The following is a 27,450-nucleotide window of genomic DNA, read 5'->3' on the forward strand; positions in this document are numbered from 1 at the left end:
CTACCTCAAACACTTTTCCAAAGCAAAAATTCTGATCTTAAGGAAATTCTCATTAAAAAAAAAAAAAAAAGAATTAACTGAGCAATAAGAATTACCTTTACAGGTTCATTAGATTGTTTTTTTCAAATTAGTATATGTTCTTTACCTGCCCCCAAACTACATTTTAACCATTTAGTTCTCAGGTCAGCATTCAATCCACTGAGCGACACCAGCGAGGGCTGAGCTCTTACACTTTAACCATTTAAATGATAGATACTTTTCTATAGCATTGGCAACTCTGAAGCTTATAGCAACTTGGTTTTAGACTCTATATCAGCAAGTCATCACTATTAAAATTGTATTGAATTCCTGACTAAATATTTACTGCTAACACTGACTTCACATTCATTATAAGAGGAAAAGAAATTCAGGATATAGTTAAGTACAAAAGCAGTATAATTCCAATTTTTAAAAATTACACTAGAGATGTTAATGATTTCTTCCTTTCCTCCATCCTTGGAGAAACAATAATTTCCATAGCTTGGAAGAGGCATTTCTAAAGTCTGTATCAGCGGTTCTCAACCTGTGGGTCGCGACCCCTTTGGGGGTCGAACGACCCTTTCACAGGGGTCACCTAAGACCATCGGAAAACACATATATAATTACATATTGTTTTTATGATTTATCACTATGCTTTAATTATGTTCAATGTGTAACAATGAAAATACATCCTGCACATCAGATATTTACATTACGATTCATAACAGTAGCAAAATTACAGTTATGAAGTAGCAATGAAAATAATTTTATGGTTGGGGGTCACCACAACATGAGTAACTGTATTAAAGGGTCGTGGCATTAGGAAGGTTGAGAACCACTGGTCTATATGAACCTGCCTAGCACTTTGGCCTTAGCTTACTGAACCATGAATAAATATTTGAGTTGACACATCAGATTACTTGTAGAAATATGGAACTGAGACATTCAGTTAGATGATATTGAGCATTTCAAGTGGAAGCAAGATTTGGGAATTGAGGCTACTATTTTAGGGCATGAGTATGACTCGTTTTATTATCAAAACATAAAAAAGGTGACAGAAGTACCATTTTTTTAACCAATAATTTTCAGCATGCAGTGTACCAATGTTCCTTACACAATCCTGGAATTACACTAGCAATTAATCCATGTGACAGAAAACAAATCAAGAAAGTTCACATTGAGATGCTAAAACTAATATATACCCTGCATTTGTCTTTAAGACAAGATTATCAGATGGATACAAAAACTATTTAAGATCTATGGGAGCAAACATGATCATGAAATAATTTTGCACAATGGATCAAAGGGGAACCATGTGTCAAAACTCAACATTCTAATACTAAATATATTACCTCTCTCTGCCCCACCCCAACTAAAATCTGCTCCTTTACTACATTCTATATTTCAGTGAAAGGAATCACTGTCCACACAATTTTTTTCTTTTTTAGAGACAGAAACCTAGGAGTCATTTTTTACTTCTCATTTACCCCTCATATGAGATAAACATTCTTTCCTATTTGTTGAATCTGTCCATTTTTTTTTCTTTTCAATGCCAAAACTTTGGCTTAGGGCGCTATTAACTTTTGATCTCGACTATTGCAATAACTTCCTAACAGGGTTACTTTGGTTCTTCTCTAGACAATGAAACCTTACTTAGCTAGTATTCTTGCCCTTCCTCAGTTGATTCATGAGATAGCCAATCTCTTGGGCCCCAAATATTTATTGGGAATCTACTATGTGCCAGGCACTGTTGTAGAAGCTAGGGATATAGGGATAATTAAGGCAAGATGGCCCTTGTGCTCAAGGAGCTTAAGTGTAAAGTCTCTGAGATGAGAATGAACTTAGCATATTTGAGGAACAGAGAGAGAAAATGTCATTATGGCTAAGAGTAGGGTAAAAGAGGAGTAAGAGTGGAGACAGCCTACGTAAGAAACTTGGATTAGCCCTAGCTGGTGTGGCTCAGTGGATTGAGCGCTGGCCTGCAAACCAAAGGGTCACTGGTTCAGTTCCCAGTCAGGAGACATGCCTGGGTTGTGGGCCAGGTCCCCAGCTGGGAGCGCACAAGAGGCAGCCACACACTGACGTTTCTCACCCTCCCTCTCTCCCTTCCCCTCTCTAAAAAATAAACAAACGAACAAAATCTTTAGGTAGAACCCTTTGAGAGAAGAATCATTGTTTTAAATAAAACAACAACAACAACAACAACAACTTGGATTAAGTGTAATAGGAAGTCACAAGTTTTAAGCAGAAAAGTGACAGTGTGGTTTATGCTTCAGAAAGATTACTTCGGCTGCTTTGTTCATGAAAGGTCTGTAGGGGGGCAAAAGTGGAGGAAAAGGCATTAGGAATCAGTTGTGGTGGTCTAGGTGAGAGATGGAAGACTAGAGTTGTAGCTATGAAGATGTTGACCAATGGTTGGATTCAGAACATATTTTGTAGGTACAGCTGACTGAACTTACTGATGGACTGACTGGGAGGTATGAAGTAAAACAAATCAAGGGGGACATTTTTTGGCTTGAGCAATTGGATTTATGGTGGTACCATTTGCTGATATGGGGAAGGCATATTTGGGGAATGGGGATAAAAATTAAACAGCTCCAGCAGGCATTTCAACATACAAGTTTAAAGCTCAGGGAAGAGATCTAGGCTAGAAATATAAATCTGACATTTCATCAGTACATGAGCTCGTGGTACTACATATTGCTTAGGGAGAGAGCTTAAGCAGAAAAGAAGATACAGCTAAAGACAGTATCCTGGAATACACACACACACACCTGGAATACTCCAACACACACACACACACACACACCTGGAATACTCCAACACACACACACACACACACACACACACACACACCCGCACACACACCCCCCCCGCAACAAGTATGATGGAAGCTCAGAGGAAAAAAGTTTATAAAATTTTGAATGTTAAGAGAGGAGTGGTGGATTGTGAAATAGTGCTAATGTAAACTTGATAAAAACACCGTTTCAATGGAGTGGTGGGGATGAAAGCCCATGTGGAGAGGGCTGAGGAGAAAATGAGAGGTGTTAAGAAAGTAGAGGGCATGAATTAAACAGCTCTTTCAGAGACTTTTGCTGTGAAGGTAGCAAAGAAAGGAGGCAATAGCTGAAGAGGCACATGAAGTCCTGAGAGGGTTTTTTAAAGATGGGTGAAACTAAGGCACAAGAGAAATAATTAGAAGAGACGTTAAGACTTGAATCATTGCCTGGCCTCTGCCCACAGGTTTCAGACACTGAAGCAGGTTGCACTGGAGGTGGGGTGGGGGAGAACAGAGGATCTTAAGATACATGGTGGGGCAGAGTAGGTTTACAGTTGTGAGTATGTGAAACAGTTTATTCTTGCATTATTATTTATTAATTATTGCATTATTTTTCATAGAACAACTATAAACCTATTTTTGCCCCACCGTATGTAGGATATAAAGTAATTAAGTGTGCTCTCCCCAAAGCTGCTATAGTTGTAAAACCAACTATGATTATTAATGATCTTGATAACTTCAGTGCTCTCCTCCACTGGCATAGATAATCTAGAACTAATTGTACTAAATTTCTTTGTTAATTTTAAGGAGATGCAGGACTGAGAAAAAAATTAAAAGAGCTGAAAGCAGGAAATAAATGGACAAGGTACAAAAACGCTAATATTAACCAATGATATCTACGGACAGTAATTATAAGTTTAGTAAGAGAAGGGGATTTAAAAAGAATACTTGCACAAGAGAGAAAAAAAGGAACGCCTACAAACAAAAATCATTGGATTTTTCTTTCCAGAAATATTGAGGATGTACTAATTCTTTTCACTTGCACATAAAATATTTCAAAATTGATGAATATAGAAAATAATTAATCCTGTGACACATAACCATTCTTTTCATCTGCAAAATCCTAGGCTTGGTGTACTGAAACACATTAACTGACTAAACAGACACAGACATCAGGAATAGCAATACAAAAAATTAGAATTGGCTATAGAAAGAGGCAGTAAAAATTTTCTACCTAAAAATTTAAAAATACCCACAGTGCAAGGTAAGGAGGCTCAGCTTGGTTATTCCCACTGATAACTTGAGAAATAACAAAATATAAATAGTAATGACCACAAAAATATATTTTCTTTACCTGTACAGCATTTCACATTAGATGTATATACTATCTAACATTCTATTCTCAACCTTCTGAAATCTGTCTGGTAGATCCCCATACAGAGATAAGAAAACAGTATCAAAGAGGTTAAATTACCTATTTAGAAATTCATAGCTAGTAACTGGTATAGCCAAGACAAGAGATCTTAGTTCAGTGATCTTTCTATCATTATGAAGGAACAGACCCAAAGGAGAAAGAAGAACCTGAATTATTTATATAGTTGACCCTCCACATCTACAAGTTCTGCATCCAAAGATTCAACCAATCACTTATCAAAAATACTTGAAAAACAAAGTTACTTTGCTGCTGATGTGTACTAGTAGTTAAGGCCTATGTTGGTTCCATCTGGACTGAACATGCAGACGTTTTTTCTTGTCATTATTCCCCAAACAATATAGTACAACTATTTACACAGCATTTACATTGTACTAGGCAACAGAAATAATCTAGAGACGATTTAAAGTATATGGGAGGAAGTGCATAGTGTATCTAAATACTATGTTGTTTTATATAAGGGACTTGAGCATCTGCAAATTTTGGTATCTGCAGGGGTCCTGGAACCAACCCCCAATTGATATTAAGGGATGAGTATACACTAAAACTTGGTAGAGGTTCAGATATAGAAAAATGAAGAAAGAATTATACACAGTTCTGAGAGACCAGTGAACAAAAACTGACACTAACATTTATTAAATGCACATAAGAATACTAACTTCTTTTGATGTACACTCAAAGGGATATAGCATATTTTACCCCTAGCCTCTGGGTCCTACTCACATTATTTATTTTTCATTTTTTTAAACTTAAAAAAAGCATGAAAATATTATTAACTCTGTTATATATCATACAGATCCATCTTACCTCCCATTATTTAGAAGCCATTTGTCACTATAAAGCTTTGGAACACAGCTGTGCCTTAACAGATATCTTCATTAAGCCTACCTGGTTCTGTGATTATTTTGGGTGTCTCAGTTTCCATAGCTTCTGGATTTTCAGGCATTTCTTGAATATCATCCTCTGCAAATCCAGTATCTGGGCTGCTGGTTGGTTTATCATCATCTACATGACTCAGAGACGGTGAAGCTTCCCTCTTACTTATTGCTAAAACAGCTGCTAGAAGCTCTTCTTCGCTTATCCCATCAAATCCTGAGTTTTCCACATCAGACTTATCAGGCTCTATTCTGCATGATTTTGAATCCTGAAGAAAAGAGTCACTTTTAAAGGACACTTGAGGAAAAGTTACAAATACAGCAATTTTACAGTTTAAAGTGAGGTTATTTTAGTTGTAAAGTTTCCTTTCTTTGATACTTTGGGTTACTTAATTAATAATCAATAATTGATATCTAAACTCACTGACAAACCTAATATACTTTTACTAATAACTACATAAGAATACATGTTTATTTTCTTGGTTACAGTTAAGTGTTCTAAGTACACTCAAGAAGGGGAGAGCCCTGGCTGCTGTGGCTCAGTGGATTGAGCGTTGGCTTGCGAACCAGGTGTCGCTGGTTCGATTCCCAGTCAGGGCACATGATTAGGTTGCACGTCAGGTCCCCAGTTGGGGGCGCGAGTGAGAGGCGACCACACAGTGATGTTTCTCTCCCTTTCTTTCTCCTTTCCCCTCTCTCTAAAAATAAATAAACAAATAAATAATTTTAAAAAAAGGGAGGGGGAGAAAAAATATGACCCATAAAATGGCAATAAATACTTATCTATCAACAATTGAATCTAAAAAACAAAATAAACAAGCAGAACAAAAACAGGCGCATAGGTACAAAGAATATTTTGATGGTTGCCAGATGGGAGGGGATTGGGGGAATGGGTGAAAAAAGTGAAGGGATCAAGAAGTACAAATTGATTGTTACAGGATAGTCATGGGGCTGTAAAGCACAATATAAGGAATATAGTCAATAATATTCTAATAACTATGTATGATGTCAGATGGGTATGAGACTTATCAGGATGATCACTTAGTAAGCTATGTAATGTCTAATTACTGGGGAGTACACCTGAAACTAATATAATGTCTGTCAACTATAATAGAAAAAATATATATTAAAAAAATAAAACTAGTGTTTGAATAGATCCATTAAGTTTATCATATGTCTTCTGTATTAAATTTGCTGATGCTGGCTATAAAAGGCATTTGTTTGGATAGTAAGAGCTATACAAATCTTTGTCAGATATTCTGATGAGAAATTACTTACTTTTTCTAGTTCTTCCTGCTGCTGTTCACAGTCTGACATTTCACAAAATCTCTGGCTAAGGGCCACAGAACGTTTTAGTTCATCCTCACTGTCTGAATCAAGGCATAAAGCCAATGAACTCTTGGATTTAAAGGGAAAAGTCCTGTAATTCAAGGGGGGAAAAAGCTATATAAGTCTGATAAACATCGTCCTTGTTATTCATTTGACACATAAATGCCAAAATAAAACAAAAAGCTTTACCTACATGGAAAATAATATAATAGAAAAAGATGTATAAAAAGGTATATTTAAGAATTACCTTTGCCCCACATCAAAGGACTCATGCTTTGAAAATTACACTATTACATATATCAGTAAACCAATCACTTTGTGCCTTTTTTCTTTTAATGATCAGCCCCAAAGAAATTTGTTAATACTGTATCTTTATAAAGCATGCAGACATAGCAATGAATAAATGTTGTTGACAGTAGAGTATGAGAACTAATTTTTGATCTTTTAAATTATGATCCATGTACTTTAAAAGTTGACAGTAACATTCCACTTATCCACTTATATGTAGGTCAGACTTCTGGCAACCTCTACCTTCCGGAACACAGGGATTCAAAAATAAGAAAAAAGGTATCGGAGGAAGGCAGCAGTTTCAAAGCCCATGCACTTTACTCTTTAGATGGGGACCTTTCTTTCCCAGGAAATAATGTAGCAAGTTCATCAAGAAATGAGAGCTAAGAAATGAGAGAATAACCACAAGTAGGGCAATAAAGAACTGGAAGTCATTAATGTAAAGGTAAACCATCTTGTAAGATGATGCCATCGGAGGGCATTATCATGTTAAAACAGTGCAATAACTGATACTCGTAATGTTGATTCCAAGTCATTAGAATATATTTAGTATATTTTACTTAGAACATAAGAAATTCTATAATGTCATAGAGTTTATAACCACCTAAAATGGTTAAATCTTTTTCAAAATTAATTCTTAAAAAAGTAAGCTTCGCTTATATAAAAATTCATTTATGTGAAATAGCAAATGTTCTTCAATGATACTAGATAAGTAAGGTGTTACTGTGTTGGCTTCCAAGTGAGCTGAAAATAAATTAAAGGAAAAAGTGGTAAAGGTCAAAGAGCACAAGCTTTCTTTGATAGAGGTTAACATAAATTCATATGCTATACTAAAAAAAAAAAAAGTAAAATGGAAATTGGAAAAATGCAATTAATCTAAATGTGAAAACTGTAAATAAACATATAGAATGATGGCACCAAGAAATAAGTGGCCACAATGGAAACCAGAAGAATTGCATAGCAATGTAGATCAAAGAAAAGAGGCAAGTGGTCAGTGATAAGCCCAAACATAGTCTGTGGCTGAGAGCAGCCAGGATATCACTGCACTCCAGCCTGAACACTTGAATAGCCTCCTGTTATGTCTTCAAAAGGGTTTTAGTATAACTTAGAAACAGCCAATTAGCCATCTTCATTTCTCATTTCTGATTCATGCTCACCAAGCAAAACTGAACATATCAGTTTGTTTATCCAGGTCAATACTTTGCTGAATGAGTTGACACCTGGCTACCCATAACACCAGGGTCAAATGTGACAAAGGACACTGTAGAAGAACCAATGGTATTCTGGTTCATAGCTCAGCCTCTTTTAAGTTTGATCGGCATGACAGGTCTTCTAGGGCCTAATTATCCTTTATTGACCAACTCTCAAATTCTCATACCAATAGACCCTGGAGAACAGATGACCATGCCAAATATCATGATGTTCAATGAAACCATCTCTTTCTTGAAACTACAGTGATCTGGTACATAAAGAGTGCATTCCATTAATAGTTACTATATTCACAGAAGGCAGCTTGCCTGTAGTAATGAAAAATATTCATCCTGTAAATGCATCACTTGCTCACTTTCTAAGCAGCCAAGTGGTATTTGCTCATTTGTATCTTGAGAACGGGAAAGAGTATTCATATCGGTACCATTTCAGATTTCTAGTCATGTTAGTCATCTGGTTTTAATTGCACTGAAAAATAATTAACAGGAGGAAAAGAAAATAGCAATTCCCAAATGTCATTTTATGGTAATATAAGCCCCCCCACAAAGCCCTTAAACAACAGAAGTGTCCCTTCTATACGTACTTTGGGACAACAAATTTTTAGAAAAACTAATTTTAAAGACCAATGACAAGCAAGTCATTTAGCAGTGTCTAATCAGAAACTGGTTCTAGTTTAATCCTAGAGGAGGTATATTTAAAAACTGTATTTGCTTCCCTTCTTGGACAAACTTTTGGTCTTAAACAAACAAACAAACAAACAAAGCATGTGTAGAGCAGCTACATTCCAGAGTGTGCTTGTTTTTGTTTCCTTTCAGAGCAGCTCTAATTCACCGTCTAAGACAAGAAGTCCCAGGCCAGCTAGAAACAAGTAAAAGGTATTTGGGGAACTCTATGCGTATCTTTAAGGAACGGTGCTTTATACTCTTCAATCCTTAAAATTCCTCGTGATCAGTCAATTTCTAGAGATGTAGGATTAAAATAATACATTATTAACAGATGATTTAGGATGTTTTAGAACAAAACTTTGAGAGGACCATCTGAAATTATTTCATTGTTAAAATCTTGTTATATCCTAGATTCTAATTTAAAGAAAATTCAGGAAAATTCCAAAGTATAGTAATACAGAGCAGTTACCATGCAAAAAGAGAAACAATAAAGAAAAGGGGAGGGCATAATCTTGGAAATTAGGGTAAGCCAAATCCTTAAAAAAAAAAAAAAAAATAGGGGGTACATAAGAAATATAACTCACTTTAAAGGTGTAGAAGGGCTGGTGATGCAGGAATTCACCATCTGAGAGGCTTTCAATGGTCTAGAACTATCAGAAAATTAGAAAATATATGATATACAAAATTACATTAAAATATATAACTTATAAAATGAATTATTCTGTACTATAGAGACTTATATAATCCTTTAAAAAAACAAATGATTATACTACTTTTACTAGCAAAAGAGACCAAAAGAGAAAACAAAATACTATCTCTGGCCTCTCCTTGATCCAATGACCTAAATAAATAGCACTGGAAACAAAGCCAAAGGTAACTCATACAAAAAGAACAACTTGGGAAAAATTACCTTATCTCAGTACTTTACTTTTAAACAATAAAATAATAATAGCTCTCATTTTTTGAGGACTTACTAGATATCATGCACTATAGTAAGAATGTATGCATTTCACGTCATTTAAGTTCACAACCACCTTATTTTTTCCCTACAAATAGGCCAAGGAATTTGTCCAAAGTCTTAAAGCTATTAAATTGTAGAGTCAGGTAGCCTGGTTTCAGGGCTGTCATTATTTATAAAGAGCCTACACTGATGATTTGATATAGTACTATTGCCAGAAAGAGTAATAACTCTACCAGCAGAGGGTAGTTTCATCAAGAAAACATTAAAAAAAAAACCAAAAAACCCCAAACCACATATATTCCAAAGAAAAGCCATAAAACAAAAATCCAGAAACACTAAGTCAACACGTCTTTATTATTAGTAGGTTCATTAAGGCCTTTAGTATAAATTCATACAATGTTGTATATATTTCATCTATTATCCCAAGAGAAATATATTTTTACAAAACTGCATCAATTCACATTAGAAAATGTTCATTCACTTTCTGAAATGTCTATTATTCCACTTTAGCCAGGAAACCTGACTCTTCCAGTTACTAACCATATGATTTAAAAAAAATTACTTCGCCTTCCTGAATCTCTATAAAATTAAGAATTTAGACAAAATCTCTAAAACCCTTTTCAGCCCTAACGTTCTAAACTTTTATGACTCTACCAAACTAGAATTCAGGTATAAAAAAGAACTACGACATATGGTTCCAAAGTAATGCAAGTATGTAGAAGAAAGTTCAGAGGAGTCCTAAAGTTTTCCCAGAATACACGATGAAATGAAATAAAAATTAAAGGTTACTTCTTTTCTCATGTAAAAATTTCTAGGAGCCACTAAAGTTCCATACTTCAACTGGTAATAATACATTTATGAAGACATAATCTATTTTTTGGACCCTGGCATAACATTTAATACACAATTTCCCAAATTTGAATATCCCAAAGAGTCGGTAAAGGCAATTGTTAGAAATACTGATTCCCAGCCCTGGCTGGTGTGGCTCAGTGGATTGAGCACTGCCCCAAAGGGTCACCAGTTTGAGTCCCAGTCGGGGCAAATGCCTGGGTTGTGAGCCAGGTCCCTAGTTGGGGGCGTGAGAGAGTCAACCACACATCAGTGTTTCTCTCCCTCTTTTTTCTTCCTCCTTGCCTGTCTCTCTAAAAATAAATAAATAAAATGTAAAAAAAATTGATTCCCAAGTCCTATCTTAGATCTAATGAAAACAGAATTTCTAGGGAAAGAACACAGGAATCAGTATTTTAGTGTTCAGGAGACTCTTATGAGCATGCAAATTAAGTTCATATTCCCAAAACGTATCAAACTGTCTTCTAGTAAGCTAAAAGCATTAAGAGCATTACCTAAAAAGGTGACTTATAATGAAAAGCAACTAATGTACTTGGAGGAATTTTATTTAAGCGTTTTATTACTTCAATTTATTACTATAATTATTTCAGTAAGACAGTAATTAAACACAAAAATTCAAAAATAAAGGCAAATTAAAATTTTCTTCTTGGTCTGATTCTACCCGGGAGTTTTGTTATCTATCTAGTTCAGTCATTCTTTTGATCAGATTACTAAAGCCTTTCTACTTTAAAAGCAAAGGCAAAGGAATTCTCTCTCAAGGACTTACATTGCCATATATGCACTCCAACCAAGGGGGAAGGGTGGTTTTGTATTTTCAGTGCAATGAGATGACAGAGTCAGGTATCTTGGAATGATGACTTGCTGACCAATCTTGTTGTTAAGTGAGAGAGTGATATTGAAGCTGTATCGCTTTAAATGAAGAATAAGAATCCTAAAAACAGGAGATGATGATATTACTAGTTTGTACATAGTTTGATCACAGCAACTAATCATATTAGATAGCTCTCGATTGAAACAATACATTTGACCAAACTAAGGATTTGGCCAAAGAACACCTACTAAATGCCTGCCATGTGCTAGGCATTGTACTGGGTACTAAGAATAAAAATAAAAACAAAACACTGGCATTAGGTGGACTTAGGGAAAATACCATGTTCCTAGAGAAACAAAACACACCCCAAAAAATAAATAAGAAAAATAAACACCCCCCCAACACATCACACAAGAACACTAAAGTTTTAAATACTAATATTGATATTGGGTTGAATTCTTAAATTATTTACTTCAATGTTATATAGTTTTAAAAAAATAAGTGTTATAAAACCACTGATAATTTTAATTAAAGTGTTAAAACAGCGCTATGTTTGATGGTAACATTTATTTCTTTCAAGATGGTTTTTGGTAAGAAGTATTCTTCTTTCAGTAGCATTTTCTCTAAAGAAAGCTAAGAGAGAAATAGAAAAATTTTTTCCACTTAGAAATTCTATAAAATTTTATGGCACGTCTGGTTTGTGGGTCTGAAAAGGCTTTTAGCTCTACAAAAACACTTCTTTTTAGTTACTATAGTGTCAACCTTTTCATCTCTAATACAGAACATAATCTTGGCCTGATGGACTAGATATACTTCACAGTGCACAAGAACACTTTAATAACTGAATTTCAGAATTCTTATGGGAATGAATCTCAATTCTAGGCAAAAATAATTTCTGACTTACGGCAAACTATTTCTTTTCTTACCCTATATATATACCTTAATCACACAAGCCACAAACTCATTTGTAAGTTGAAGTTATTGACTGTATTTTTCTTTTAAAAAGTATGCTAGAATTCTTAACCTTTAAATTTACAACTTGAGATAACACAAGGATACAACTGATGTGGAGACTAAAGCTAATATCAATGTCAAATATTTTGACTAAATTTTCAAATAATCATACCAAAATAAAAGGTAACATGAAAGAGACAGATGTTATATTTCAAATTACTGATTTGTAAAGGTGAGGTGGACTAGGAAAGAACAGATTCAAGATGCCAGACCCTTCAAGAATAACAGAATGGCTTTAACAGTGAAATGAACAAAAACAAAGCAAGTCCAAAATTAGGATTTATGATACAAAGTCTTCTATTTTATGTAACTTTGGAATAAATTAACCTTTAACATAGATGACCTACCAGAAAAAAACCAAGGAGGAAAATTCCCCTCAGTATTTTTTTTCCACTTGCAAGACCAAATAGTGAGACAACTGAAAAGGGAACAGACATTCAGCTTGCCAGTTCAAAAAAGTATTTTTAATTGTACACTGATTTCCTTCATTAATGATAGCTGGTAATAATCCTTTGTCTTAATATTTATTCCCTCACCCTCCTATCTCAAAACACTCACAAGTGGCAAAGAATAAGTCTCCTAGGTAAGAAATATAGACTATGGTCACATAATAAATAGTGTTATGGTTTAGACAGTTATTTCTTTAAAAAAAAAATTCACTTTCTAGAAAGGAACGAATTATGGACAGTAAAAGAACTACTCTCTAGAAGTTAGGTGCCAGAAACTCCACACTTATTCTTAGAAAAATTGAAGTTAATGAAAGAAAGCACTCTGCAGGCAAAGTGCCATATAAATACTTAATGTTAATAATAACCTTATTTGTGGTTGAGATCTATTATTGGAAAGAACTAAAAGCTGTCCTATAAATCACATAATAATTTTTCTAACTAGTATAGTTTTACATTTGTTTATAGAAAACTAATATAATGTTAATACCATTCCTAATTCAGAATTCTTATTACAGAAAGCATACCAACATATAAGATCCTCTGAATAAAGGAATGCACAAATTGTAGAAAATTACTTTTCCTGTTTTATTTTCATGCATACATGTATATGTCTGTAGCAGATTTTTACCAAGTTTGGGATAAGAGAGGGAGGGGCTACAGTACGACACAGGACAACAAATTATAACTGAATGTTATATAGCACTGAATTAAAAATCTGCTAGCTATTCCCTATCATTATTCCAGAGTCTCACCAGCCACGTCCTCTTGTTGCCATCACTTGGGACTCTGAAGTTCCTTCAACATTCCAAATCCTCCTCCTTTCTTCTGTATTCCAGATTTGCATCCTCTACCCTCTTCATATTTCAGCTTTGCTGACTTTCTTTACCAATCCATTCTGGTAAACCTCACTTATTCAGTAACATTTGTAAGTGCTTTAAAGAAGAAAAATTAAAGAACAATTAATTTTACCTGGGCAGCCTGTTAAATTTGTGCTTGACAAGAGCACACTTCCCATTACACTTCTCACAGGTATACTCAAGTTCTTCTGTCTGTAAAAAGACAAGAGGGAAAAATAAAGTATGAAGTTGAATCAGCATTATCCCATTAAATGCTACTAATCTTCTCTAGTCCTACTACTTCAGTGGCATGACAATTCCGACCAGTTTAATCGTGTCTAGTTACAAACCTTAGTAAATTATGACCTAATCTTCAAAATAATTATAATATCATAACCTATTTGAGAATTTCTGATATCCTTTTTTACCAAGGAAACATCTCAATTTATGACAGTAACTAGATTGTACAGCAGCGGCTTCTCAAACTTGTCCCCATGAATACACAGAACCACTGCCAAGAGTATATCTAGACTTAACATTTGGCCATAGCAGCGATAAGATCACCTTCAGGTTAGGCAGAGTTCCTAGTCTGTTAGGTGTAACTCTACCCTTTTCTTATAATGGAACTCAATCTTCTGGTAACAGCCCACTAAGAACAACTGCTCTAAAAGAACCAAAGTTTGGGGTGGATATCATTACTCAGAGAAAATTGAAATAAGAAATCCTTAAAAAATGGGGGTAAAGATACATAGGAAAAGTTTCATATTCTATGGTAATAACAATAGTAAGGAATAATTAAAACAGAAAGAAAAGCAGAGAATTTATTTTGGGGTGGAGCTAAATGTTCATCATTTAAAGAACAGAAACATTTTTTTAACCTTAGGAAGACAATTCTGCTCATTTGCTACAACAAAATAAGAATCACTATTATAAAGACAAAGGGTAATCTTGGCAAATTTCTATTAATTATAAAAACTGCTACACAACAGGTGCCAGAATATCTATAACAGTATATCACAGACACAAATATTTATTTACAGCTTCAGATAAACATGACTCTTTCTTTGCTGTTTCTAACAGGGTAAATACAACCTAAGGAAAGCAAAGAGTATTTTTTATTGCTCAGCTCTTAGTACACTCACTTATATAGTGGCTCCAATTTTAACCCACCTTACCGAATTTTAGCACATTACTTCTTATGCTTCAAATTAACACTTACAAATAGCTGTTTCTAAGGTTGTCTAAAACACTTGCTGTGGAGTCAAATGTACAATCTACTTAAGCAATCAATGTTCTTCTTCAATGAGTTAAGAATTAGATTTATCAAACTTTTAAAAATAAGTATCATTTATAAATATCTCATTTGTTTTCCCTGAAAGTAATTTTGTCTAAACTCTACCTTAAAGAAACCAACTTTTAATACAATTGTCTATGATATGTAAAATTCAGTTATGTGAAAATACCAAAAGATATTACTTACCCTAAAGAAAAGATCAAGAGAATCTTGAATTGATCGCGGAGGAAGAGGCTTTTTCCTTCGAGGAAGGTCGATGGAGAGGTCATTAAATTGTTCTCTTTTGGGAATAATCTCTCCACATCTGTAAGAATAAAAGAAGACAAATCTAAGCATTCAGAAGCCCAATTGCAATACAAAATAAATACAAATATATTTCAGAAACACTGCTCCCCCACAGAACTTATCAAGTACTGACAGACTATGACTAGGCATAAGAAATATACAACATTTAAGACATGCTCACTTTAACTCTTATTAAATCAACACAGTAAAACCTCAACTGCAAGTATTTGAGTACTTTCTTAAAATGGGAAAAGGCCCCAAGTTACCAGGATCCTTGCATTTTTCAAAAAAGGGAGGAAGCTAGCTTGGTTAGAACAGAATGAGCAAAGGGAAGAGTGGTAGGAGATGACGTCAGAGTTACCTAGGGGAAAGGGATTCTCAAAGACAGATCATGAAGAGTTCTGTACATCTTAGTAAGGATTTCAGCGTTTATTTTAAGGGTTACAGAACGCTGACATAAACTAATTTCCAATTTAAATGGATCACTTTGTGTTTAAACTAGACCACAGAGAAACAAGGACAGAAACACAGAGACCAGTTTAGAAAGAACTGTAACAATCCAGGCAAGAGATGATAGTAGCGTAGTCCAAAGTAGTGGCAGTGGAGGTGGTAAAAAGGGGTCAGACTCTAGATGTATTGTGAAGAGTTGAAATGATTTGCTAACATTATATGTAGATGTGCAAGAGAAAGAAGTTAAGAAATACACCACATTTTTGGAACAGTCATTACTGAGATACGGAAGACTGCAGAAGGTTTTATAAGGAGTATTAAGTACTTCAAAAAAGAAAAAAGATTTATCTATTTTTAGAGAGAGGGGAAGGGAGAGAGAAAGAGAGGGAGAAAAACATCAATGTGTGGTTGCCTCTCACATGTCCCCAAATGGGGACCTGGCCTGCAACCCAGGCAGGTGCCCAGATTGGGAATTGAACTGGTGACCCTTTGGTTCACAGGCTGGTGCTCAATCCACTGAGCCACATCAGCCAGGGCTAACTATTTTAATTTTAGATATTACAAGTTCTTCAAATGAAGAATTTGCAGTTCTTCATATTTGAGAATATATTATTAATATATTGAAATGCCATATAATAATTGAAAACTAGTCAATTAAAAAAAAATAAGTGTTTTGGCAAACTGGCCAAACTAATATACAGGCAGGAGGGAAACAGGCTAAACATGGATAATTACAATGAGGAATAGGGTATACAGAATCTTCCTTCAGCCAGAAACTATTTTGTGTTTTAAGAACTGTCTTAAAGAAAATTACTAATAAAGCAACTAATGCAAGGCCTTTGAGGAGTCAGTGTAGAACTGCAGCTGTGATCCCACAGAACCTTGTAGCTTCCTGGACTTGCCAAACTCCTGGGCCACTGTCAGCCTAGGACGTCAGCCTGGTGTGCTACATCCGATGAGCCATGTCTCTTCATGCACTGGCACACACACCTCAACTGCACACCCGACATGCGGGTGCTGCACAACTGGGTGCCTGACTGACGCTTTTGGCACAGTACAGCAGCCACCACTTTGATGTGGTCTCCCCCCCCCCCTTTTTCTAATTTATTTATTTTTAGAGAGAGGGGAAGGGAAGGAGAAAGAGAGGAAGAGACCGATCACTGTGTGGTTGCCTCTTGTGTGCCCCCAACTGGGGACCTGGCCCGCAATCCAGGCATGTGCCCTGACTGGGAATCGAACTGGCAATCCTTTGGTTCATAGGCTGGTGCTCAGTCCTCTGAGCCACAGCAGCCAGGGCTTTCTCTTTCTATCTTTACCCAAGGACATTTTTTCATTGCTTTTATAGAGAGAGAATGAAGAGAAGAAGGGAGAGAAACACTGACACGAGAGAGAAACATTGACTGGTTGCCTCCTGTACATGCCAGACTGGGGACCAACCTGCAACCTAGGTATGTGCCCTGATTGGGAATAGAACCTGCGAACTTTTAGTTACGGGACAAAACTCCAACCAGGTGAGCCACAGCGGCCTGAGCTTTGATGTGGTCTTCTTTCTTCCTATGCTACTTATGGGCATTTTGATGAGAGGCAACTGAAATTTTCCTATCAGAAGAAATTTGAGCCCTGGCTGCTGTGGCTTAGTGGATTAAGCAACAGCCTGCGAACCAAAGGTCGCTGGTTCGATTCCCAGTTAGGGCACATTGACTAGGTTGCACGCCAGATCCCCAGTTGGGGCACGTGAGAGGCAACCACACATTGATGTTTCTCTCCCTCTTTTTCTCCTTTCCCCTCTCTCTAAAAACAGATAAATAAAAGTAACCTTTTTTAAAAATTAAATAAATAAGTTAATATTTAAAAAAAAAAAAGAAATTTGGTTGGTACTCCCACAATTAAATGAACTAACAATAAAAAACTGCTTCTCTCTCTGACTTGAACAAATTTTGTTTGTAAAATACACTGCAAGAAAGGGAAGGAGAGCTGTTTATCATATTATTGGGCTGGTCAAAAAGTTAGTTTTTTCTGTACAATGGCTCTAGTAGTGCTTAGCTGTCTTTAATGTCATTCGAAATAATTTTGTTAAGATTATATTGTCACAACTGTCAAATCAGCGTGCATTTAAAAAAACTTACCAAATTGTGCAGCCATTTTAATACTAAAGATGAAAGAAAATACGCAAAATTTTTGGCATATTGTGCTTTATTATTTTAAGAAAGGTAAAAACAACTGAAACACAAAAAAAGATGTGTGCAGTGTATGGAGAAGGTGCTGTGACTGATCGAATGTGTTATAAGTGGTTTGCAAAGTTTCTTGGTACTACTGACTTTTTGGCCAAATTATTCTTTGCTGTGGGGATATCTTATGCACTGGGAGATATTTAGCAGCCCCCCTGGCCTCTACCCATTAGAAGCCAATAGCAGGAGACAACGACATATTCAAAATATCCAAATCAAATGTTATCGGTAAAAATGAAAAATGTGTCTTTTATAGAAAAAACTAAACAGACTCTTTGGTCAACCCAATATTAACTGCTGATGGGCTCTCTAGCTTTTACAAGATGGGCTATATTTGTAAGGTCTACACTTTTTCTTTAAAAAATAACTTACTGGAAGGAAAAAGGCTGAAGAAATCACAAAAGAAATGTGGACTAGTGTCCACATTTCACATTGCTGTTCAAAATTCTAGTCAAAAATACTAGAATGCTATAGCTGAAAGAGAACTTAGTGAACACTACCATTTTGAGCAATCTATGAAAAACAGACAAATATGGAAGCCAGAGAACAGAGTCAATATATGGGTGTTGAATAGTTCTTTAAAAAGTTCCAGCACAAATAGAAGAAAAGCAGTATTTAGAGAATAATTTCCTTGAACTAAAGAAAACCCCAAATCTTCAGATGAAAAAGCTCCATCGTATTAAAAGCAAAATTAACAAAAAGTGTCTATACCTAGATATTAACTAGTGAAATTGTAAATTTCCAATAAATAAAAATTTTCAGGAAGAAAAACATTACCCTGAAAATCAGGTTTCTCCTAAGTGACACAGAGTAATGAGATACAACAAAACACTATACATAATATGTTGAGGGTTAAGGCTATAGTGACTGAATAATTCTATATTAAGCCATGTATGAAAGCCACAGAAATAATTCTCACTACATGGGGGATGTGAAGAATTCCACTCTCTTTGAAAAATTGTATTCGGAGATGTACTATCAATAACTAGAAGAGACCTGACCAGTGTGGCTCAGCAGGTTGGGCATCATCTCTCAAAACAAAGGTTCGTCAGTTCGATTCTCAGTCAGGGCACATAACTGGCTTGCAGGTTTGGTCCCCAGTTGGGGCATATGTGAGAGGCAACTAATCAATGTTTCTCTCCTCCTCTTTCTCTCTCCCTCTCTCTAAAAATAAATAAATAAGAGCATTACAGAAGTTAAAATAAGCAACTAATAGGAGTGAGTCATTTCAGGGTAAAAAGAAGTATTCCCAAAGAACTTGATATTCCACACAGTGATTAAAACACACACACAAACACACACATCAAAAAAAGGGCATATCAAAATTAACCACTACCACTAAAGCATATGACAAAACATGTAAATACTCCTTAGTTCTCACCCACCAACCGTTTTTATAAAAGATAATGACATTGAAAAAAGATGTTTGTATCTATGTTTTCCTATGACATAGGAAGAAAGATAAGAATTAAAACCTTCAGGAGAGTATCAATCACTTGTCATAAAGAATTAAAGGAAAAAGAGGTTTCTTGGAGACTACTTACGCTTTACAGATAATGGAGTGCTGAACCTCAAACTCCAAGTTAGTAATAACAGGGCAAGTGTATACTTTAGTGGTTGAAATATCTGGTAAGTTTTCTTCTCCAGGAACAGGTTCAGTCTTCCAAGTTTTATTTAATTTTTCCATATCCTCTTTTAGCTGGTCTAAGCACTGACTTAGAAATTCATGAGCATCCTAAGAAGGCATAATATCTTTAATCAGATAAAAACATTTTTCTGTCTACAATAAGAGAATATCAACATTGATTTATAAAACTGAGCACTTGAAAGTCAATAACATTATATTAAAAAGGTCAAATTTACTCTTAACAATTTACAAACTTTGTAAGAACAAATGATGAATTTTATATTCTTTACTATCAGTGAGAATAGTATGAATAATTGAATCACTTACTTTGTTTTTATTTTAAAGTAATTTTAGCCTTTCTAGCTAAAATAGCCCAAGATGCCGCACTGATAGACCACATATGTATTATTAAAATACGATAAAATACACAGAAGAGTCACAATGAACCTTACCAGAAGTCCTCACGTTTTTCAACCAGTGATGAACATAAAAAACGCAACAAATCTCACTTTAAAATAAAAATCAGGTAATACACTAAAAACACTTCAGGTTCCCCTATCTCTAAAGTTTTTAAAAATAACTGGTACTCACATTCTGCATATAACCAGAGAATCTCTCTGCTGTAGCAGAAATGGCATTTTTAACCTTCTTGAGTAAATCTTTTTTGGTCTCTGAATTACAGATATCTTTTTTGACAAGCAGGTGTGCAAAGCGTCTGGTAAAACAAAAAAGGCCAGTTTAACACATGTTTTACAAAACAGTCAAAGGCATTATATTTTAAAGACTGTTAACATGGCACATAAAATTTTAAGTGACTAAAATTCCATTATTCTGCAATCAATAAGGTAAAAGGTTACTCAGTAAGTACATAACAATTACCTGATAAGTGCATTGTGTGGAATTTTCTTCCATGGGATACCTTGCTTAAGCAAGTCATTTGCAAATGATTGGAGTGAAAACAAGGATTGTAAAATAGCATTCATATAGCAGGTATTTCCCAAGTTGGAGAAGCTGAAAACGAAAAAAATACTTTTGAAGACAACAGTAGTTCCGGAAGTATGTTCACCAGAGCAGAGGTTCTCCAGTATAGCATGTATCAGAATCACCTGGAGGCTTATTAAAATACATATTGCTGGGCCCCAACTACAGAGTTTCTGATTTTGGACCAAGAAGGTGCAAAAACATGCATTTCTAACTGGATCTCAGTTGATGGTAATGCTGCTGGTCTGGCGACCACACTGCATTATAACATTTTAACAATTTAGTTTTATGACAATTTAGTTTTATCTCAAAAAAAATTATACACTTTCAAATGAACACTAAAAAGAACCGGGGCCTGCCCTGGCCAGTGTGGCTCAGTTGCTTGGGCATCAACCTGCAAACCAAAAGGTTTGATTCCTGGTCAGGGTGCATGCCTGGGTTGCCAGTCCAGTCCCCTGGGGTGTGTGTGAAAGGTAACCAATGGATGTTTGTTTCTCACATTGATGTTTCTCGCCCTTTCTCCCTCCCTTCCCTTCTCTCTGAAAATAAAAAAATAAAATCTTAAAAAAAAAATGATGTCTGACTACTCTGTGAAGAAATCTATAAAGATTGTGCATAGCCAGGCATCACATAAAAAAACAAAAACAAAAAACAACCCTTAGCATACAGTTATCTGGCACATAACAAACACTTTAGGTAAGATACTACTATTATTATTAATTATACTATGATCTTACTTTTGTGTTGAATAAAAATATAAGAATGAAGTGACTGGGGAGGATATAAATAAAACTTAGTACTGAAATATCTCAGTAGCAGGATGAAGTGTATGGGACTGGAAATTACTCATTTTCTGCTTTGTGATGAATATTTTAACCGCATACATATATTCAAAGTACAAAAATTGGACCAGATAATGAACTTATTTATGGGTATGATTAATCTTTACTAAATGAGCAAGTATTTTATAACTATACTTAATATGACTCCTTTCATTATTTTTTAAATTACTCAAAACATTCTTCAGTTTTAATCATTTTACAAAAAGAAAACAAAATAATTTACCTACCCCTGTAGTTGCTGTTGGTGAGAGGAAAGGGGTACTCTTGGTTTGTTCCAGCCAGTATAATCTTGATTACACCTCAGTTTTTTAACAGAAAGGGGAGCTGGCTGAGGAAGAAATCCCAAACTTCTTTTGGCAGAGGGAGTTTGGCTTGAAACATTAGTCCTAAAAACAAAAATAGTCAAGAAGAAGGCATAGGTACACGCTTCACCTCCTTGCGCAACCACAGAAAGAATTACAACCAGATCTCAAAACTAATAACACCCAGTACTGTCAGAAAACTGAGCTGTATGAAAGTCAGACAACTACAGATTTAAAGAAGACACATTCATCTAAACAGGTGGGAGGGGCACAGCCACAGAGATGAGCAAAGAAGAGGCAAGGCGTGGAAAGGTGGAGGCACAACGGATGGAAGGGATACCTTGGGATCAAGCAATCCCAGCCCCAGGTCAGACTGCATAGCCCAGGGTTTCAGCACCAGGAAGATAGACCCCCATTACCTCTGGCTGTAAAAACCAGTGGAGGTTGGGGCAACAGAAGGAACTGGGATTTCCCCCACTTAAGGGCCAGGACGGTCTTAGAATGTATGCAAACAGACCCACCCCAAGATTCACCACCAGGGCAGCAGCTGGAAGGGCGCCAGTCAAACACGGGAAAGGGGTGAAGTGACTGGAAATGGGGCTAGTGGAGGGTGAACCACCAGAAGCCAGGCAGTGTCACTGTCCCCTCTCTGAGCCCTTGCCACATAGCCATAAAGCAATGTAGTGGGTTGCCCACCCTGGAAATTACCTAAGGCTCTGCCCCCAACAATTTACAGGTGCCTTTTCTACATAGGCCCCACTAGTAAGACAGGGAGTAAAAGCAGCTCTGCCTAATTCACAGAAACAAACACAGGGAGACTGCCAAATTGGGGAGACAAAGAAATATGGCCCAAATGGAAGAACAGAACGAAATCCCAGAAAAAGAACTAAGCGGAACAGAGAAAGCCAACCTATCCGATGAAGAGTTCAAAACACTGAGTATCAGGATGCTCAGAGAACTCCTTGAGTACAGTAAAAACAGGAAGAAATGAAAGTTATGTTAAGTGAAAAAAATAATAGTCCCCAAGAAACCAACAGACAAGTGAAGGAAGCCAGGATTCAAACCAATGATTTGGAACATGAGGAAGAGATAAACATTCAATCAGAACAAAAAGAAAAAATTCAAAAAAAATGAGGATAGGCTTAGGAACCTCTGGGACATCTCTAAACGTGCCAACGTCCAAATCATAGGGACGTTTTATCCACTAAATGGAGATCATACATTAATTTACCTTATCTTAAAAACATTTGGACAGTTAACTTTTTCCACTATTATGAAAAATGACACAACCAATATTTTACCCAGTCTCCTTGAGAACTTCCTCCAGTTTACATGCTGAGAAGCGAAAACGTTAGAAGTATTTTTAATTTTCCTAGTGTTTTTTTTCCAAAAATTTACCAATAGTGAGTTTTCCATTTCTTACATGGTCTCCCATTACATTGCTACCAACCTAATGAGTGAAATATGATCTCATTGTTATTTTACTTTCCTGATCACTATTGAAGTCAAACATGTTTTTATAATGTAATTGTTTACTCTTCTCTGAATTGCTTTTTGTGTGCCCTTGGATTTTATATTGGGTTCTAAAAGATTTGTAGTTTTTTACATAGTCTATATTCTAATCCTTAGACTACCTATTAGCTAGTGTAAGTTTCAAGTTTTTGCATAGTCAAATTTATCATTTTTAATAGTTTCAATTTTTGTGTCTTATTTAAGAATTATTCTGTAGCATAAGTTCACAGAAATGTTTTCCTGTAATTTCTGTTAGAAGTTTTAAAACCTGTTTTTCCTCGTATTTAGGTCTTTAATCTGCTTGGGTGTTCATTTTTTTGTATGTTGTGAAGCAGGAATAATGATTTGCTTTTTTATAAGAGAAAACTGATGGTTTCCGGACAACTTATCGTCTGGGTAGGCAATCTGTTAGCCCACTGTTTGGTTTTGTTGTTTAAAAAAAAAAAAACTGTGACCCTGGCTGGTGTGGCTCAGTGGATTGAGTGCCAGCCTGTGAACGTAAAGGCTGCCGGTTCAATTCTCAGTGAGGGCACATGCCTGGGTTGTAGGCCAGGTCTTCAGTTGGGGATGTGTGAGAGGCAACCAATCGATGTTTCTCTTGTACATCAATGTTGCGTTCCCTCTATTTCTCCCTTCCTTTCCCCCTCTCTAAAAATAAAAATAAAATCTTTAAAAATTTGTGAAGTAGAATACTTATACAAAAATGTGTATGAAAATCAAATGTTTACCAGTGTGGTATAGGATATCAATAGTAAAAGGAAGTTGCATATGTGCGGTGACAGGTTTATAAAAACTGCACTTTCTGCTCAATTTTGCTGTGAACCTAAAACTGTTTAAAAAATAAGGTTTATTAATTTTTTAAAGAGTGAAATGTGGAGTTTAACAAATTTTTATAAAGCAAATACCTACATAACAATCATTAATGTCAAAAATCCCAAATGCCTCTTCCCAAACACAATGCTGTTCCTCTACCCAGTAAGTTATCATTAGCTTTCTCAGTTTCATTCCTTTCAGTGAATGCACTCCTAAATATTTCTTTGCTCTCAACCTATCAATATCTTTTTATTGCAGTTGTTTCTCTTTTCAATAGCAAACAGATTATTCTTCCTTTAAAATCCAGTCTATCTTTCTCTTTAACTAAAACATTTAGTATATTTATATATATCATTACTGATTTGGGTTAATCACTTAAAAAATTCTTGTCTACTAATTTTGTCATCTGTGTAATTTCTGTGTCAATATTTATTAATTTTTCTCATGATTTTTATTTTCCTGCTTATAAGTATGTCTAGTAATGCTTTCTCAAAGGGCAGACATTGTGAATTTTATCTTGCTGGGTGCTGGATATTTTAGACTTCTATAAACGTTTTTGAATATTGTTCTGAGATGGGGTTAGGTTACCTAGAAACAGTGTGATATTCTGAGTCTTGCTTTTAAGGTTTGTTAATGTGGGACCAGAGCAGCAATTGGTCTAGGTATAGTTTTCCTCACTAATGAGGCAAAACCTTTCTCAGCATTCAAAGTGCTATTCAGAACAGGAACTATGCCTGGTTTTATGTGGACTCCCTAGTATTATTCTCTTAGATCTTTTTGGCTGGTTCTTTCCCTGGCCTTGGCTACTTTTCTCACCTGCATAAGCTGATCAGCACTCAACTGAATACTCAAGGCAGACCCTCTACAGATTTCTGCAATTCTTTTTCAGTGCAGCTTTCCCCTCTGGCGCCTTGTGAATTCTAGCTGCTTTGGTCTCCGTGGACTCCTAGCTCCATTTCCTGAACCAAGGAAGAGCAGAGGGCTCTGCTTGGTTCCCCCTCTGTGTGGCAGCCTGAGAACTTTCTCTAGGAAGGAAGCTGGGGCAGTCATAAGGCTCATTTCATTTCTTTCCCATGTCTCAAGGATCAATGTCCTTCACTCTTCATTTGGGTCTGCTGCATGGGCAACAGCAGACCCTCCATATCACCCTGCCTAGGCTCTGTAGCTTCAGCTTCACTGGAGAGGACACTCCAGCGTCATCGCAAGATGTCGATTCAACACGGGAGGAGACAGATACCGTGTCACTCCCGAGTCGGACTGCACAACCATTCTCGGCTGTGCAGATAGACTCTTTTTTTTTTTTTTTTTTTTTATACTACAGTGGGGTGTTTTATTGAGATACATTGTAGGAGTACAGAGGCGGGGTATCAACAGCAGGGAAGACTTCCAGGAGGAAGGCCACCAGGATCCCACACCAGCAGCGGACAGCTCAACCCCCTCCCCCACCCTGAGAACCCTCTGAACCCTGTCACAAAGTTCCACAAGCTAACGGGAGGTGTCCCAGGTCTGCTGACATGAAAGCGGGACAGAGGCCCCTCTTCGACAGAGACCCCACCAGATAATCCTCCTGTCCCTCCCCCTGCCACCACCCAACACATACGTCCCCACACGCCGTTGTGGACAACAGAGGAAAACTGAGCTCTAGGCCAGCGGTCCGGTCAGGCTCCTCAAAGCAGAGCGACCAGGGAGGGGTTGGGGAGGGGAGTCAGTCTCATTGGCTTTAATGCAAGAGGATTCACGTGGGAGGAGTGGGAACATTACGGCAGAAAAATGGGGGCTGCAGCTGTAGAGAGCCTGGATGAAAGAGGGCTTGGGAGGCAGAAAAGGGGCCAATGAGGCATCAGGTGAGGATGAGGCAGTGAAGGGAAAGGCGTTAAGAAAAAACAAGCAGAGCAGATGGTTCTAATAATGCAGGAACGTCCAGCTGTGCTCCCTGCTCCATCTCCTGCGCTCATGGGCCTACTTGTTGCCCCACATGGCAGCCTTGGAGTACACAGGGGTACGGAGGAAGCGGCTGGACTTCATGTAGGCGGAGATCTTCTTCAGGCCCTCAAAGCGGGTCATGAAGTCCTTCAGGTTTGGGAACGCATCCAGGCACTTGGGCTCAAATATACGCAGCACGTCTAGGACATCATAAGCCAGGAAATCCACATAGGTCAGCTTGTCCCCTGCAAACCAAGACCGCTTCCCCAGAAACTGAGAGAAAAGCTTCAATTTTTCAGGGAGCAGCTTCAAAAACTCAGGCTTCAGTTTCTCAAAGTCAGGGTTGTAGCACGTTCTGATGTGGTACATCCGGATGTCCATAATCTCATTCTCCAAAATGTCCATGCGGATCTCCTCCTCCTCCGTCTCCCCACACAGGTTGTTTTTGCGCGCGAGGTAGCGCAGGATGGCGTTGCTCTGCGTGAGCTTGCGAGCCCCGTCCAGTAAGTAGGGCAGGTTGGGGAAGTCCAGGCCCAGCTTGAATTTTTCACTCAGCCACTGGCTTCTGTCATAGTCGGGAGCGTCCCCCATCGTGTACTTCTTCTCCTCGTAGCTCGAGTCCGTGTACTCCAGGAGCAGGCGGATGGCGTGGGCCAGCCCGCGGATGTCCCAGTAGCCCAAAGTCATGGCCATGGTGCTGGTTTTCCCGCTTTCGCAGATAGACTCTTAAGAAGCTACACCATCGTCTCTCGAGACGGACGGCTGCCGCCGCCGCCGACTCTTCATTTCCAATGTTTCAAGATTCATTGTTTCTTTTTCTTTTTTAAAAGCTAGGTCCTTAGATAATTTTATTTTTTAGAAGACTTTATTTGTGAGAGAGGGGAAGGGAGGGAGAAAGCGAGGGAGAGAAACATCAGTGTGTAATTGCCTCTCAAAGCGCCCAATTGGGGACCTGGCCTGCAATCCAGGCATGTGCCCTGACTGGGAATTGAACCAGCAACTCTTTGGTTCACAGGCTGGCACTCAATCCTCTGAGTCACACCAGCCAGGGAAAGATCCATTGTTTCAAATGATTTGTTCAGTTTCTTAATTGTTTCATGAAGGAGGGCAATCAGTTATTTCATCTTGGCCCGAAGAAAAAGTCATCTTTAACCTTTTAATATGTCTAACTTACTGTGGCCTCCTCTCAAACAAGAAAAGAAACTTAAAATATTTTACTTTTCCTGTATTCTTCCCCACTGCTGTATTCCTTTTTATTGTCTAATATTTTATTAATTCTTTTGCTTTTAGTATTACCATAGCCCCACTTTATAAAAACTATGAAAATGTATTTAGATGTATAAAATAACCCTGGAAGAGTATTAAAATAGTTGCCTCTGGAAAGAGGAAATAAAACTAGGAGTTAGTAAACAAAGGGAGATTTACTTTTCATTGTATGCACACTGTAACTTTTGAAGTTTCTACCATATGCATTTATTACATACAAAAAAACAAATTTGAAAGTATTAAGATTAAAAACTTCGCTTTAAAAATTATTTTGCTCATTACTATCTCTTTTTTTTAAATTTATTTTTAGAGAGGGAATGGAAGGGCAAAAGAAAGGGAGAGAAATATCAATGTGCCTCTTGGAGGCCCCCAACAGGAAATCTGGCTCACAACCCAGGCATGTGCCCTGACT

The 27,450-nt window shown here is 36.8% G+C and overlaps 1 protein-coding gene and 1 pseudogene across 1 annotated transcript in view; both read right to left on the reverse strand.

Annotated features, from left to right (window-relative positions):
* The window catches only part of USP37 (ubiquitin specific peptidase 37), a 68,378-nt gene that overhangs the window by 13,456 nt on the left and 27,472 nt on the right, over positions 1 to 27,450 (reverse strand). The window contains exons 11-20 of the mRNA XM_090283784.1: positions 21,450 to 21,608; positions 20,279 to 20,410; positions 19,991 to 20,114; positions 19,317 to 19,507; positions 14,996 to 15,113; positions 13,649 to 13,728; positions 11,172 to 11,336; positions 9,180 to 9,245; positions 6,383 to 6,524; positions 5,118 to 5,373 (exon numbers count right to left, since the gene is read on the reverse strand). Of these exons, the coding sequence (XP_090139910.1) occupies positions 5,118 to 5,373; positions 6,383 to 6,524; positions 9,180 to 9,245; positions 11,172 to 11,336; positions 13,649 to 13,728; positions 14,996 to 15,113; positions 19,317 to 19,507; positions 19,991 to 20,114; positions 20,279 to 20,410; positions 21,450 to 21,608 (1,433 nt within the window). The remainder of the gene's footprint in view (positions 1 to 5,117; positions 5,374 to 6,382; positions 6,525 to 9,179; positions 9,246 to 11,171; positions 11,337 to 13,648; positions 13,729 to 14,995; positions 15,114 to 19,316; positions 19,508 to 19,990; positions 20,115 to 20,278; positions 20,411 to 21,449; positions 21,609 to 27,450) is intronic.
* LOC150022654 (glutathione S-transferase Mu 1 pseudogene) lies at positions 25,166 to 26,480 on the reverse strand (annotated as a pseudogene).

This window comes from Furipterus horrens, unplaced genomic scaffold, assembly GCF_987537825.1.
Source record: "Furipterus horrens unplaced genomic scaffold, mFurHor1.1.pri manual_scaffold_1, whole genome shotgun sequence".
NCBI classification, from domain to species: domain Eukaryota; kingdom Metazoa; phylum Chordata; class Mammalia; order Chiroptera; family Furipteridae; genus Furipterus; species Furipterus horrens.